We start from the raw sequence: 15788 nt of genomic DNA, 5'->3' as shown, positions 1-15788 counted from the left end.
ATCCTGCTGGAGCCCTGTTTCCTTTTGGTTTTCTGAGAGATGTGATGTGTGTCTTGTGATCTGTAGAGTCAGGAGGGCTGGATACTCGTGACTGCAATTACTTGGCTTAGGTATTAATTTCTGAAGGACACAAGACAGTCTGTCTCTCTAAGATGCTTAGTTACAGTTAGGACCAGCCAGCCAGCCAGCGCTTGCCTCTCCAGCAGTCCTGAGGATCTTGAATTAAACAACAATTGACCGGATTAGAACATGTGTAACACAGGTTTTTTAAATCTTCGCTGTATGTTGAGTTCTCCATTCCGGGACATCTGCGGGGGCCAAGGTTTTACTCCTACGTGACCTTGAATAGAGCGAGCTGGAGTTCCAAGGGTGTTTGCCTCAGTTATGGAGAAGACCAGTGTATTACTGCCTCGGACTTCACTATTCCATAGATAACTTTCCAGTTTGAAAAGGCCTTGTTTCTAGAGGTAACGGATGTGTTGCAGATTAAGATACAAACTTGGAGCAGGAGGATTTCTCTTGCATTAAATTTACACCCACAGCAGTACCTGTATTGTAGGCAGCTATCTTTAGAAATGGTCTTGCTGGATATATCTGTGCCCTCAGTGAAATGTAGAAAGCAGCAGTACTGAGGAGGTGTTTCATTATTTAAAAGGTAAATGTTAAGATTCACTGCTGCTGCTCTATACATTACACAAACTGCAGACACAACACATTTGGGCTAAATTAAAGAATAATAGAAGTGAGATAGACATGGTAATGCTGAGCTTATCCTGCTGACAATTCTGTAGCAATAAGTTGCCTCCTCAAAGTGTCCCTTCCTCTCAATTTTTCTTGAGACTTTCAATTCAACTTTTTTTCTTTTCTTTTTTTTCCCATGAGAGACTCAAAAGCTTGAGAACTGCTTTGTAACATCCCATCCCAGTTTATAAATAATGAAATTGCCCCCAGTTAGGAAAGCCCCAAGTCAAGTATTCAAGCATTTCTCTGCCTTAGGGTGCTAGCTCTGACAAGAATTAGGTGGTGGTTTAGTGGATGAACTGTCAACCTTAATCCTCTTTTTTACAATTTATAAAGCAAGTTTATTTGGTGAAGTACTTTTTATTTTCTCAAAACCTTTAAAAGCCTGCAACTATTGTAATGCTTACTCTGATTTAAGCCACTGTCCTATTCTTCACTTTACTGACCTTATTTTCATCATAACATTTATTTTTGCTTATATTGTGGAAGTGCTCATTCTGCAGTAATTTGCCCTTCTAACAGGTAATTTATTAAAGATGTTAGAGAATTGCTGTGCGAAGTACGTTGCAAAGGAGACCACCTCAGTATCTAAAATGGTGCAGTAAAGGTATTTCTTCATGACAAGTTGAGAAGTGATTTGTGTCTGCCTGTGTGGCTGTTCTGAAGTTTTGCATAACTCCTTTCTAATTCCTAAGCACTAACGATCTTTGAATTGCAATTTCGGTGTCCAGTCAGCAGCATTATTTCTTGAGCAATGGCAGGCTGTGAATAACTGTAGTGTAAAAGTAGAGAATGGCAAGCCCTACCTCTCTTCTTAGTGCTGTGTTCATACATGCAGGGATCATCTCTCAGCATAGAGGGGCAGTGCGTCCTAGGTATGTGGATTTGTGCTCCCATATTTTTGCAGTGAAATGTGTAGCTTCTGTCAAACCTCTGCACGAACAACATGCATTCTGATGTTGCGGTGTCAGTGCATTTTTCGAAGTGTAGAGTGGAGTGGCTTTAAGCTGGAGCGATGAAAATGGGTAAAGCTGCAGCAGAAAGCAAGTTTGTTGGATTCTAATTGGATATTTTCTTGTTGCCTTTCTAGGTCTGATGTAGTTGTTCTGTGCTTTTCCATTGCTAATCCTAATTCCCTGAATCATGTGAAAACGATGTGGTATCAAGAAATCAAGCACTTCTGTCCTCGCACACCCGTCATTCTGGTGGGCTGCCAACTAGATCTCCGCTATGCAGATCTCGAGGCTGTTAACAGAGCCAGACGGCCTTTGGCAAGGTAAAGCTTAAACAAAAATAAGTATTAAAAAAAAATCACATTAGTAATTAGGTACAGTACTTTCAAAGGATAAATGATAGAGCCTAGTTTCCTTTTTTTGTTAAAATGAAAATATACGTGCTTTCTTCTTCTTAATTCTGTTGTCTGAGCTGGTTAGTTCTTGAACGCATGCAGTTATTACATGTTTCCCACAATATTTTTGCACATTGGACATCTAAACTTGTTTGGATGCCTGAACACGATGATAATATAGAGATAATGATTACTGAAGGTTTTCATATGTCTTTCTCCATCTGAACATGAGTATCATGTCCTACCCCGTCACTACTGTCAGGTACTGTTTTAAACTGACAGATTCTACTCAAGTTTTCTTTATTCTCAATTATTACTTTTTTGTGAGTGTAATCCTAGATCATGGCAGAAAATAAAGTGGTTGCAAATTATTTTTTTTTTTTAATGCTGAGATTAAAATAGAGTTTGAGGTCATTCTGGAGAAGCTTTGTTTTTTCCAGATTCAAAAGACAAGCATTCACATGTTTGGGCAAAGCAGTCCCTCATCTACCTGCTCATTTCTAATTTCCTCCTTGTATGTGAATTTGAATGAGACCACCTTCATGGAAATAATATCCATGATAGTGTAATTAAAGACTGTGTTGTAACAAATTTTCCTAAAGGAATTGAATTATTATTTCATGGGCTTAGAGAACTTTGCATTGCATTGCATTCAAATTCTTGCCTCAGCAATATGATTTTCGTAAGTCTGTTTGTTTGTTCAATGTTTCTTCACTGTGTGGGTGGGGTGGGCTTTTTGGTTGACTCTTTAAAAGGAAATGTTTTTTCAAAACTCAAAATTCTTCTTCTGCTTTAATCCTCCTTTCTGATTTCACCCTTAATAAAGTTTGAATCGGTACCCTGTGTGTCTAGCACAGACTTCTGCCACCTGAACTGATTATTAGCTGGCAACTAAAGCAAGCTGTTGTCTGGAGTGTGTTAAGTCTGTGCCAGCTTGTGTCTGCCCAATATGGTATGCTCAGAGAACACTCTGTTGGGTCATGTTTTCTGATGAGATGATTTTTTGTTGGGAAAATGGATGCTGGCCCAGAGTTTTTTCTGGTTTGTTTACCCTATGTCATGTACTAGAGCTGATCTGGAAATTCATGAGTTCCCACAGAATGCTTCTATAGCCAAAACAGGCCATCTCTTCAAGTGTCTGTTCAGTTACGCTTTTGTCATAAGCTACTATGATTTTCTTTAAAAAGCATGAGCTTAAGAAATATTTCTTATTTCATATTTAGCTGTATTTGTGGCATTCTACGTTACGAGAATTTCCATTTGAGTTTAAATGATGAATATGAAGAAAGATACTAACAGAATATCTGAGTAGAAAGAGATATTAGGAGGCTTTTTAAATACTGAAAGTTCTCGAACATCCTAGCAACATTTTTTACTGTAAATTTCCCTTTAACAGAGAGAAGTCTTGCTCTGTTTTGTGCAAATTATTTCTACGTATTTTTAGTAACATTGCAAAGACACCACCAAACTTAAACAAAATTAAAAGCATGTGCTATTCTAAAACTCTCTGGAGTCATGGCTGTAGATTTCCAAAGGGCTTTGTGGACTTGATTTTTTTTTTTTTTTTTTCATTTGAATTATAGTTGTCTCAGAATTGGTGCTGAGACATTTTATAAAATTCCATGCTTTCTGAAGCACCTTTGTGATGATTGTTGTGTGTGAGAAGGTTTATTTTTTGCTTAAACCTAGGCCGATAAAAAGAGGAGACATTTTGCCACCAGAAAGAGGCAGAGATGTTGCCAAGGAACTTGGGATACCGTACTATGAAACCAGTGTATTTGACCAGTTTGGGATTAAAGATGTGTTTGACAATGCAATTAGAGCTGCTCTGATCTCCAGAAGACACCTACAGTTCTGGAAGTCTCATTTGAAGAAGGTCCAAAAACCTTTGCTTCAGGCTCCGTTCCTACCTCCAAAAGCCCCTCCTCCGGTTATCAAAATTCCTGAGTGTCCTGTGCCGAGCATGAACGAAGCTGGATATTTATTGGACAGCCCACTGTGTGCAGATGTTATGTTTGTTCTCCAGGAGCACGACTACGTTTTTGCTCACAAGATTTACCTAGCTACCTCCTCTTCAAAGTTTTATGACCTTTTCTTAATGGAATGCGAGGAAAGTCCAGACTTGGATGAAACACAGTGTAATAAAGAAAATACAAATAAAGATGTTCTGACAAGTCACCTTGAGACGAATGGTGACAGTGATGAGACATCCTTGAAATCTGCTGACGTTAAAATTCCCTCACCAGAAAGTACTGACTCTTTAAACATGCTAGAACTTGAACCTGGTGAAACAAATTCTGCAGCAAGATCTCTGTCATCCTGGGGTAAGGGGTTTGTTAGTGTGCATAAGGAAATGCAAGTGAATCCTGTCTCAAATAGGACGTGTCCTGTAACTGTGGTAAAAATGGATTCATCTGTGCAGGCTGGACCTTTTAAAACTGTTTTGCAGTTTTTATACACAGGGCAACTGGACGAAAATGAAAAAGATCTCACAAGACTGGCTCAGATTGCCGAAATCTTGGAAGTATTTGATTTGCGAATGATGGTGGAGAATATTATGAATAAAGAAGCCTTCATGAATCAAGAGATTACTAAAGCATTTCATGTCAGAAAAGCTAATCGGATAAAAGAGTGCCTTTGCAAAGGGACGTTTTCTGGTAAGTAAATACATGCTTTAACAGGAAAAGCTCTAATTCTTTTCTCATTCACATTACTGTCGCTTCACAGACTTCAAAAACTGTGACGGCTTACATTGTTCTGAGAGGAGGGACGAGCCCAAAATTGTAGCGTTACTCAGGGCAAACTGTTCCAACCTGGGATTCTGCAGTCTAATTTCTCAAAATCTACACTCAAGCTTTTAAATAAGTGACCCAATTTTCCAAAGTGTTGAACATCCAATATTCTCCCTTTAAGGGAGGCTTTTTATTTAATTACATAAAACACTAGAGTTATCTTCAGGGTGAGGGTGGTGGGAACTGAACGTAGTCCATGCTTGACAACATGCAAGTGAAGCATACGTTCGTGAGACGCAGGCTCACTTCAAACGCAGACATGCGGCATGCCTGTTTCTTTGTTCCCATGGCAGATGTGACATTTAAATTGGATGATGGAACCATAAATGCCCACAAGCCACTGCTGATCTGTAGCTGTGAATGGATGTCTGCGATGTTTGGAGGATCATTTATTGAAAGCTCAAACAGTGAGGTATTTGTCCGTTGTTGTCCATTTCGCTCATAATGTCTGACGGATTTAGGGTGACAGAAGCATCGTTTTGTATCTATTTGAAGGGTTGCAATAATCCCTGGAATGATTCTTTATTCTTCCCTTGCAGACCTGGAATGCGTTTCTTCTCAAGGCATTAAATTAGGATGCATAGGAAGATAACATTTTCTGCAGGGCATGAGACTTCCTCCAATGCTGGAGCATGCGTTTTAAACCTGAAATCCTTTGAACTATTAAATGGGGGGGGGGAATAAATATGGATCAGTGAATTTCTTTAGATTAAGTTTTAAAATTGTGTTAATATCTATTTATATGTATAATCGTAAGCATTCCAAAGCATACTTGGAGCAGGGGCATTGAGGAAGGAATTAAAGGAAAAAAGGGTTAAAGAACATGGAGTTTCTAGTTAAACTAGAAAAGGGGGCTGGCTTCACAGTGCTTCAGTAGAAACCAAGCACAGATTCTCTAGTGCATCAGCTTGTCCTCTTGAGAAGTGCAGATCTAAAGTGCAGTATAAAAGATGTCAGTGCTTTGCGTTAAGATTTTGCAGCAGAGGCTTTGTATTTTCAGGTGCCTTCATGGTCTGTTGTTCAACGGGCACTGCTAATATTTTTTTCTTGTGTCTTACACATACCCAGGTTTTGATACTTGTTTTTATTTTCTTGTTCCTTTCCGTAATTACAGATCTTCTTCATACGAAGAGTTCAAGAGTTTTTTGCGTTTAATGTTCTGGAAGATTGTGTTTTATTTAGATTTTTCTTGCTGCTTCTAATAGAACTGTAAACATAATTCCTTTCCCAGAGGCGTGCTCCACAAGTGGTTCATTAAAAATACATAGTTTGATTCTAGTAAGCAACATTTGGCACTGAAGAATATACATTTATTTTCTACCAGCCTATTTTTAATGATTAACTTAGCAGTCTTAGCTCATCTTTCCAATTTAAAATATTTAGCTCCATGTTGTAGAGCTTAAAGCATTTAGTAATGCTTTTGGAAGTTTTAAAATATACGTAGATATGAATTGAATGGTTTCCTTTGGTTGACAAAAAATAAAACCATCTACTTTTTTTTTTCTGTATTTGAGACAACATTTTATAAACTCATTCACTGAATTTACTATTCTCTACACTAACAAAAATATATTAATAATGAATGTATTTCACAAGTAGTTCCTCTTACTTGGAGAACAGAGCTGCTTCCCAGAGCAGCTGATATGCCTAAGAGGTTCATGCTTTAGCACTCCCATATCTGGGTTTGAATCCCACCCATCCGGGCAGAGCAGAAAGGAGAATTCACAGGGCCCCAAAAGCTGACAACCAGCTGCGTGACAACGATTAAGCCCTGTCTAGCAGCGAAGTATGTGCTGACTGCTTCCGAGCAGTCAGATTAAGTTGCATGTACATTTAACTCCTCACCGTAATTTTATTACTATTTTTCTGCTCTGCCATTTTTTTTACTGTGAGTTCTGCAGAATACCACAGTGCATGCTTCAGTGCCAGCATCTCTTGAGTTATGAAGATGTGTGTTACAAACTGCTGATTAATGGGATCGACTAGCTCGGGTACTGGAAGCAGACTTACCTGCCGCAACCTTGAGCCCCACAACAATCAGCTGTATTCGGTTCTTTGGAGGAGGGATCATGTGTACAAACTGTAGTTGAGATGCTACAGTGACAGGTTACAGTGAGGCTTTCTAACTCTCCTTCCTCCTCTTTTAGGCTTCCTTGCAGCAAAGTGGAGTTAAGGTTGTGCTGGCAAGAAATTAGATAGCTTTTGTCCTACTCTTAGTAGCTTCATTACACGGTGGTTACACTTAATTACACGTGTGGTGGAAATGGTTTACATTTTCTTTGCCTCATTTCTTCAGTTCTCAGTCCCTTCTCAACCATGATTTACTTGGATAATTTTGTTATTTATAAACAGACTGAGAGGGGTGGGGTTTTTGTCAAATTTTCGTTTCTGTTATTCTCAGAATCCACAAAATATCGCTTGTCAGGAGCAGATAGATTGCATTCCTCAAGAAGTCTACCAAGGGGAGTTTGGCATGAGAAGTGCTTAGTGTCTTTATCTATCCCACAAAGCTTTCCATTTGCAGGCTAGAAAGCATTGAACAGATTCACTGTTTTATGTGGATCCAATTCCAGTTACTTGGTAGAGCTGCTTGTATGTAAACTGGCAAAGGATCTGATTCCAGAGGTATGCTTACCTGTTGGCAGCTTCTTGAACTTTAATAGGAAATTTCTTTTTTGGAAAACATTTTCCCTGCATTTCTAAAATGACTTGAAGAGAAAAAGAGATAGTCCAGCAAAGTGACAGAAGTGAAATATGGCCTCTCTATGAAAAGTCCTTAATTATTAGAGACTCTCTTCTTAAATATATTTTCCAGGTAGTTCTTCCCAACATAAACAAGACTTCCATGCAAGCTGTTTTAGATTACTTGTATACCAAGCAACTGTCCCCTGTTCAGGAACTGGACACGCTTGAGTTAATTGCATTGGCAAATAGGTTTTGCCTTCCTCACCTGGTTGCGCTAGCAGGTAAGAATTTGTGGTCTTGTCCAATTCAGTGTCTTCTGCAATGGCTGAAACATGTTTTAATGGTTTTGGAAAGCACAAGATTTTCTCAAGTGTCTGGGAAAATAAGTAATTTTTTTTCTGAAAGGCATATTGTAATACAAATTGATAATTTCACTTAGGAAAATGTATTTGCCTTTCTCTTGCCTTTTTTTAGTTTTGTGCTAAACCAGTTCATAACAGTGAAGCATTCTGTGCTTTAAAAACTGAAAGAGTAAACCTTCTCTTTAGCATTGATATAACGTCTGTGGTTTGTAATATCCATTCTGTTGTTAATTTACCTGAAGACAGGATGGAGCCAGGCTTTCCATTACATAATGAATGAAGTGCTCCATTATACATTTCTATTCAAAGAGAGTAACTGAGCCAATTCAAAACTGATCTAGATAATCATGGTTTTTTAGAAATGCTGTCTGGATCCTTTTCCACTGCCTAGATGGGAATTGGATATTTTGTTATATACAGGGGGATTCAACCCTCATTTCAGGAATAAAAGCTTTTCTATCACATCTTTAGAGAAAAAATACAGGATAGGATACTACGTAGTTTTACAATTAAATGCATACACACCCCAGACCTCTAGGGTTGTGGTTTTTTGTTTGTTTGTTTCTCTCTATGTATGTAACTTGGCATTGTTCTGAAGACATGGCCAAGGCCAAAACTCAAGAGACAGATGAAGCAAAGCTACACGTATTTACAGGACAACATTTAGGCAAAATTTAATCATATGACAAATCCTAGCTCTCCTTCAGTTGTGCATCAGGACTCTACCTTGTCTTCACTGGTTCTGACAGACCAAATTGTTATTGCCTGATTTCATATACACATTCTAACTGAAGTCTTGGCTATTTGTTTAAGTAGTTGCAGCACCAACATACGTATAGTATCAAAAATATTTCGTTCCATTTAATTATTGATGAAATAATTTTGAGTCCAAAGGCTACTGCCCACAACCAAATCCAATAGAATCAAATCAGCTGACAACATTTCCCAAAAAACACTTAAAACTCTCAGCTTCTAGGAAATGGTGGTAGGAATGGTTAAGGAGACTTGAACTGAGGTGACTTTTGGGTGAGCCGGGAAGCCTTCATCTGGATCCCTAGCAATGATTAATCTGAGAATCTGAAGAGGGCTTGAAGTGAACTTATCTATATCGGTGCTGTGGGTATACTCATCCACAGTGCAATGGCAAGTGCACTGTTGCCTAAAAACTTGTCTGTTGCTTTTGTATTATACAAAAGAGACAGTCGATCCATATTTCTAATTTATGTTGAATATTGCACCCATCCATTCTGCCAGAAAAAAACTAGTGGCTGCGGAACTTTGTCCTTCTATAAGTGGCTATTAATTGCAGGCTTGCTTTCTATAAGAAAGAGATATGACTTGTGTGTGAAACCAGAAATGAATTGTTTGGGTTGACACAAAGGGGAAAATCCTCATACAGACTGTGCTCCACTGGAGCAAGACAGTTTATGCCTCTGATGCAGAATCTCCAGCCACAACTCTACTTCACCCAAATCTGAAGTTGCTTAGGATACCTGGGTGAATGCGCCACTTGCATAATGGTAGAATTAACACTAGGAGGAGGGAGAACATGCCTTCGTGGTTCTTTGTTACCTGTGGATGATCTGACCTTGGAATGTGACCATTTCCCACGTGAGTGATGAGTTTTCTCCTCTAACAGAGCAGCATGCAGTAGAAGAGCTGACAAAAGCCTCCATGAGCGGCATTGCAATAGATGGAGAAGTGCTATCCTATTTGGAATTGGCACAGGTCAGTGTGCACTGTTTTTTAAAGATATTCTGACCAACTGCAGGACTTGCTTTTAGCACCTTAGTGGTTTTGAGCATTGCTTCTAAGTGGCTCTAAGTCTGCAGTTCTGAGAGCGACTGACAATAAAACTTAGTTTTCTATTTTAAAGAAGATTTTTGCATTAGTTCAAAGGTGAAACATCAATTTAAGTAGTCTCAGAGGAGCTGTCTTTCAGATATATATTTTAGTTTTTCTTGATTGTGGAGCTTCCGAGCTCCACGTTCTCATGGCCATGCTTCAGTAACGTGAAATGCAATGTAATGAAGCTGTTCAGCTTTGTAATGGTGAATGATTCTTAGATTCCTTTCAATTCAGTTCTTATAGATATATTTAGACCTGTATTGCAAAGGCAACATTTTTCGTATTCGTAGACTTGACACTTAGACTGGCTACCCAAAGCCAGTCATCTGATAGTTCAGAGTGAGTGTAGATCCTGCTACTTTACGTTCAAATACATTTCAATGTTTCTTGAGTCCCAGAAACCATGAAAAGAGAGAGCCCCCAGCTCACAGTTAAACTGTACATCTCTGTTTTCCGAAAGACGTGCTACAGTAGTCTCCCAGATACAGTAGTACAAGCTAAAATATTTTTAAGATTTTATTGTTCTTGATTTCACACTAATGACGAGTCTGGCTGCAACTTGGTTTGAAGTCTGGGGTTTAAGAAGCACTGAAATACAGCACAAGCTGGCCACCATGCAAGACTTCCTGCAGCTGCTTTCAAATGCCTCTCTTGCAACACCTATAAAGTTGTTGCAAAACCAGGACTGAACCCCTTCCAAGAAAAGGCAGCTTGCTTCACTTCATTTTGATTTTATGAAGGGTGTTTTTTCTTTTTTTTTTCCTCCTCCCAGTTGAAGACAGAAGTAATATGTTTAACAACTGTTAGGATATCCTCTGTGTCCAGTACCAACATCCTTATGATGTGTTTATAACCTGAGAAGATCATAGTAGACAGTCAGAATGCCAAAACATACACATGCTACGCAATCTGACTTGCATTATAGCTGTGCTTCCTTACAACCATAGGAAGCTTGTACAGGATTTTGTATTGAGCTTTCAGTAATACTTGATTTCTGTCAACGAACATAGTTTTCCAGGGAGTCGCTTCAGAGCAGGGTTTGCAGTAACTGATAGGGATATATGACTGGTACCGTCATACCAGATACAGTCTGCTGCGGTCCGTTCTAGCTTTAGTTGTTAATTGGGGCTGCAAAATGAATGATAACCTCAGGAAATGGAATAAGCTCTTTGTTTTTCTTTACAGTTTCACAATGCTAACCAGCTGGCAGCTTGGTGCTTGCACTACATCTGCACCAATTACAACAGTATTTGCTCTAAATTCCGCAAGGAAATCAAAGCTAAATCTTCAGGTAATGGGCAACTTTCCTCCTCAGTTTTCAGGAGGTTTCCCCTTCTTTCTCTCCACCCAGTTGATTAAACATGAAGACAAACCTAAGCTCAGATAGCTAAGCCATGAGACTGAACCTCTGCGCTGTCTGGAGTAGCATTCATAAATTCTTATCTGTAAAGAAAGGTCGTAATCATTAGCCTGATTCCTGGACAAGCATTATGTTCTATACCTATTTCAGTGATGCTAAAAGGAACAGAGCTATTTTCAGGTTCCACAATGGAAAATACACTTTGTAAAGGGCTTGCTTTTTTACACTCTTTGGTGGACTAAGGCCTCTTGAGTGCAACCGCTTTCAAAGTCTTTTCACCCTGTTAGGAAGACATATGAGGAAACTAGGGGAATCACGTATATGCCAGCTAACATAGAGACTGGATAAATGATTATCAGTATAGCTTTTTGCAGACATTTCTGAGATTTGCATATCTTATTGGCTTGTTTGGGGACTTTTTGATTGTTTCTTTTTAATCAGATAATCAAGAATATTTTGAGAGGCATCGCTGGCCGCCTGTGTGGTATTTAAAGGAAGAAGATCACTACCAGCGAGTAAAAAAGGAAAGAGAAAAGGAAGATGTTGCACTGAATAAACATCATTCAAAGCGGAAGTGGTGCTTCTGGAATTCCTCTGCTGTAGTTGCCTGAACAAAGCAAATAAGTGAAAATAAGTGTCGGAAATTAGTCTTATTGTTAGAAATAAGATGTAGTTCAGGTTTTCAGGAAACTTTGTTCCACCTGTGCATTTATTATTTCTAGGGTCAAAAGCACAAGCTCACTGACAGTGAGTCTGGAACAGCTCCTTGAAGTCATATGTATATTTTTGGCTAGTAAGCAGGTAAATGTCTACCATTATTACATTTCTTTTTATACAAAAAAAATTCCAGCATTAATGTTTCAATCTCCAATTGGGAAATATTTTTGTACTGTCTGGTGTATTTTGTTCAGATAAAATTCTGGATACCGTTTTATTTTACAGACCACAAAATAACCATGTAGCAGCTTTGTAATTAGATTTTAACTATTTTTACTATGCGAGTACAGTGAAATAGACAATCTTCAGTCATAAGAGACCGCTTTTAGAGTATCTCATAAAAAGTCATCTTGGGAAAATATCTGGTTGCCTAGTATAGGTTGTCTTTTTTAACTAAGCACCGTGCACTAGTAATATAATTAGATGGTTATTTCCCCTTTCTAAAGTAAAGGTTTAGAATAAGATCCAATAACTGCAAGATATAGAGTGCTTGATCTTTGCTCAGCTGAATAATAGGCAATGTAATTACCTGTTCAACTGCAGGCAAATGTATTTCTAATATTTGCCAAGTAAGTGCAAATAATTGACTATGTAGGCCATGTGAAATCTAGTGATTCTAAGTATTCAGAGGTTTTGTATGTCTAGATCAAAGAGAATATTTCTAAAATCATTTAGAAGGGCTTATTAATTTATATCCTTATACAAGTATGGATCTGAATACAAAAAGCAGTTACACTGCTTGCATTTGAATTACTGCATGGCAGTTACCTTGTTCTGTGGGATCTAAACCACGCAGCCCTTCCTCATGCCGAATTCTTTTTGCTTCAGTGCAAGCAAATGAAAGGGCTGCAAACACAAGTAGGAGCTATCTAGTGTTACAGCATTTTGTAAATGAAGAAGGGTCTTCACACACAAGATCACTTCAGTTTGATCCAAATTGTTTTATAGCTTTTCCCAGGTAGAACTCAAAATGTTAGATTATTTTTAAGTAAATCATGTGTTTCCCCGGAAAGTAGGTGTTCCCAGAAAGCTGAGGGCAAAACGATGGCAGAAAGGCAGGAATTCTGCACAAGCAGTGTAAGAAAAAAAAGCCCCCGGTGTTTCAATAGCCTGTGTGTTTATGAGTTTTTATCAACCATTACTCTAAAGCTGCAGTGTTACGCTAGATTACATAAGGTTGAGAGCGTTTTTTTAAAAGACCAAAACTAAAATACATAGACTGTAGATCATACACGTGCAATCCTGTACAGTGTCTCAGGCACAATTCTGTAACCAAGGTAGTATTGTGTGTTAGGCTTGTTAATATTGTTTTGTGCTGGCAGCTCAGCATACCAATGTGAAAAGCTGTTTGTTTGTGGTTTTTTTCTGTATTCAAAGGCAAGGCAGTACAGTCAAACCCCGGTACTGTAGGTCAGGAAAGGCTTCGGACTGAAAGCCATACACACCTCCACGTATTTGCATTCTGAATGGACTAATTCTTGGCAGATGCTACCACAGGATGGTAGAAGCCGCCCAACCTGGAAAGAGATGCTGCTCTACAAACTTTTATAAGGAAAGCAAGTGACAGATTCCTACCCCTAAAGATTCATCACCATGTGGTGATAAAGAAGGGCTATAAATGATGGTTGCAAATATGTCTCCTTAATTCTTGGTCAGTGACAATGTACCTTGTGGAGAAGAAGAATGAAGGAGAGAACATGTGTCAAGAATAAGATGAGATAAATACCTGTCATAAAATGTTAACCAGTCACGTTTTAAGTAAGTATTGCTACTAGGTTTTACACAACCAAAGCTACTGTATGATTGTAATCTTGCCAAACTGTAACGGATATATAAATGAACCTGAGGTATATGCAATAATATCCAGTTGTGCTAGTTATCAGCTACTATAACCAAGTGGCTGGTTCATTTGGTTAATGCTGTCTATGGCCTTTAATCTTGGTGGTTATTTTGTGTTTTTTATTTTGCAAAAAAAAAGTCAATAAAACTGTTTAGTTACAAATTGTCTCCCAGCTCTTTGAAGAAGCTCCCTAAATTTTCCATTAGGTGTCACCCTTTTTAGTGCTGCTTGTAAGCATTCAGTTGTGGTATCATTTGTTGAATTTTACTGAACTGATACTTGCATGGCATATTAGGATTTATGGTTGGGAGCATCACAAGGAGATCCTACAATGTGTGTATGTGATGGTGGAAGGTTGGTGCTTGCCACTTACTGTGAAACTGCATAGCAAAAAAATCTCTTGCTACTTTTCCCCATGGTTTGTGATATTTAATTACCATGATATTACCCAAGGGACATGAAACTCATTAGTCGTGACAGACATAGGGAGGAAAAATGCAGGTAAACAGCAGGAAGTCGTAAGGTTTTCAATATGTTCTAAACTTTGTACACTGTTTTCCCTCTGCCTTAGTTCTAAACCATTATACAGAATCTCTCATTACCTATTAGTCAACTCTCAATAACTACCCCCCCCGAAAATGGGTTGTTAATTGATAAGAGGTAGAAAATTTTCTATAGGATTTTTGCAAGATGTCATGCAAAGAATGCCGTGTTTACAATTTTTTTTTAAAGCTCTTAAGAAATACCAAGGACATTGAAAGTAAACACATTCAGCACACAGTGTACTAGTTTTTTTCAACATGCTGATTTATGAGAATGTTACATGTCTCAGTGATTTATTTTTGGAAGCCAAATTTTGTTTCTTTGATCTTACCATTAGGAAAGGTAATGGGCTAAACAGAAAAAGTGGTGACATTAAATGTAAAAACATTTCTCTCGATTGATTTTTATAAAACCGGTAGCATGGAAGGAAGGAGCAAATCAGAAGCATTGCTCTTCAGGGCATTCTTTTTTAAATATTGTGACCATTTAGAAGAAGTTGCATGTCCTTTGTTTCTGGGGAGTCTCATTCAGCTTACTTCTTAGAAACAATGTTTTTCTATTTGTTCTTTAAGACAGAATTTCTGCGAGCAAGTTCCACTGCATCACAACACAAACCAGTTTCTGTGGCTTTGCCCCCACAAATAGCACACCAAAGCCAGAAATAGAAGTGTTTTGTGAGTAAGACGGGATTGGCCAGACTCACTAATTTCGTTCACTGAGGACCTACTCGTCATTGACTTTTAGTCAGATCAGGCCTCAAAGTGTGCAAAGGTAAGCTAGATAGTACTAAATACTGAGTACATTAAGCAGGGTTGCCGAGTAGAAGACACTCATCTGGGCATCCCTTCTGAGCACTGAAAGCAGGATTGTACCAGAACAAGTAAGGCAAAAGCAGCACAGTGCTTTATTGCCCTAATTCTTCAGATATCCTTCAAGATATCTTCAAATTGCCCTAATTTACCCGCAGATATCCTTCAAGAATAAATTATGCCTAGAAGTGTTTGATTTGTAAAATCAGGGAGTTTTTTCCATGTTCAAGTAACAAGAACTGGGACACCAGCTGAAGGCATCTTGGAAATCCTGCTCTGAGGGCCAAGTCTTCTATTTTCTGTACAAAGAGGTTTAGGTAAAGATCTAATGTACTAAACAGGATTTAATTTGGTACCTAAACTCCAGGATGGTGAAATATTTCGGTTCTTCCAGACTTTTTAGGATTACAGTCTGGTAAAGAAATTTGCTGTGTCAGAGGAAACTCCAGTTTTGTCCCTATTCTGTCCCCTTTTTTTCTAGATCACAGTCTTTATACTCTTGTCACTGGATAGGCTAGCATTTTTTTATTCCAGGTTGGAATCCAAGGTATGCACTGTGCAGTGAAGTGTCTCTAAGGTGGCTGCATGCCACTCCTGAATCCCCTTAGATTTTTGGTCTATTAAAATGATCTAACAGCATTTGCTTAAGTCTGCTTCTCCTGCAGTCAAAATTCCTGTTGAAATGGATGTGATACCCCCCACACACACACTTTGGGCTTTGAGGTGCCACTTAATGAATTTAC

At 38.5% G+C, this 15788-nt stretch overlaps 1 protein-coding gene across 4 annotated transcripts in view; it reads left to right on the top strand.

Annotated features, from left to right (window-relative positions):
- RHOBTB1 (Rho related BTB domain containing 1) overlaps positions 1-14848 on the top strand; it is a 55777-nt gene extending 40929 nt beyond the window's left edge. For 2 of the 4 annotated variants that reach the window (XM_086616660.1, XM_086616661.1), the window contains 7 exons: positions 1832-2017; positions 3779-4746; positions 5175-5293; positions 7697-7847; positions 9568-9656; positions 10962-11067; positions 11578-13791. In XM_086616660.1, coding sequence (XP_086472786.1) covers positions 1832-2017; positions 3779-4746; positions 5175-5293; positions 7697-7847; positions 9568-9656; positions 10962-11067; positions 11578-11747 — 1789 coding nt within the window. In that variant the 3' untranslated portion in view covers positions 11748-13791. Of the gene's footprint in view, positions 1-1831; positions 2018-3778; positions 4747-5174; positions 5294-7696; positions 7848-9567; positions 9657-10961; positions 11068-11577; positions 13792-14808 lie in introns of those variants that run through there. The other 2 variants (XR_015222344.1, XR_015222345.1) reach the window with 2 other exon arrangements.
- The last annotated feature ends 940 nt before the right edge of the window (positions 14849-15788 follow it).

This window comes from Tauraco erythrolophus, chromosome 9 (genome assembly GCF_009769465.1).
Source record: "Tauraco erythrolophus isolate bTauEry1 chromosome 9, bTauEry1.pri, whole genome shotgun sequence".
Classification (NCBI taxonomy): domain Eukaryota; kingdom Metazoa; phylum Chordata; class Aves; order Musophagiformes; family Musophagidae; genus Tauraco; species Tauraco erythrolophus.
This window is presented reverse-complemented; position numbering and strand designations above follow the sequence as displayed.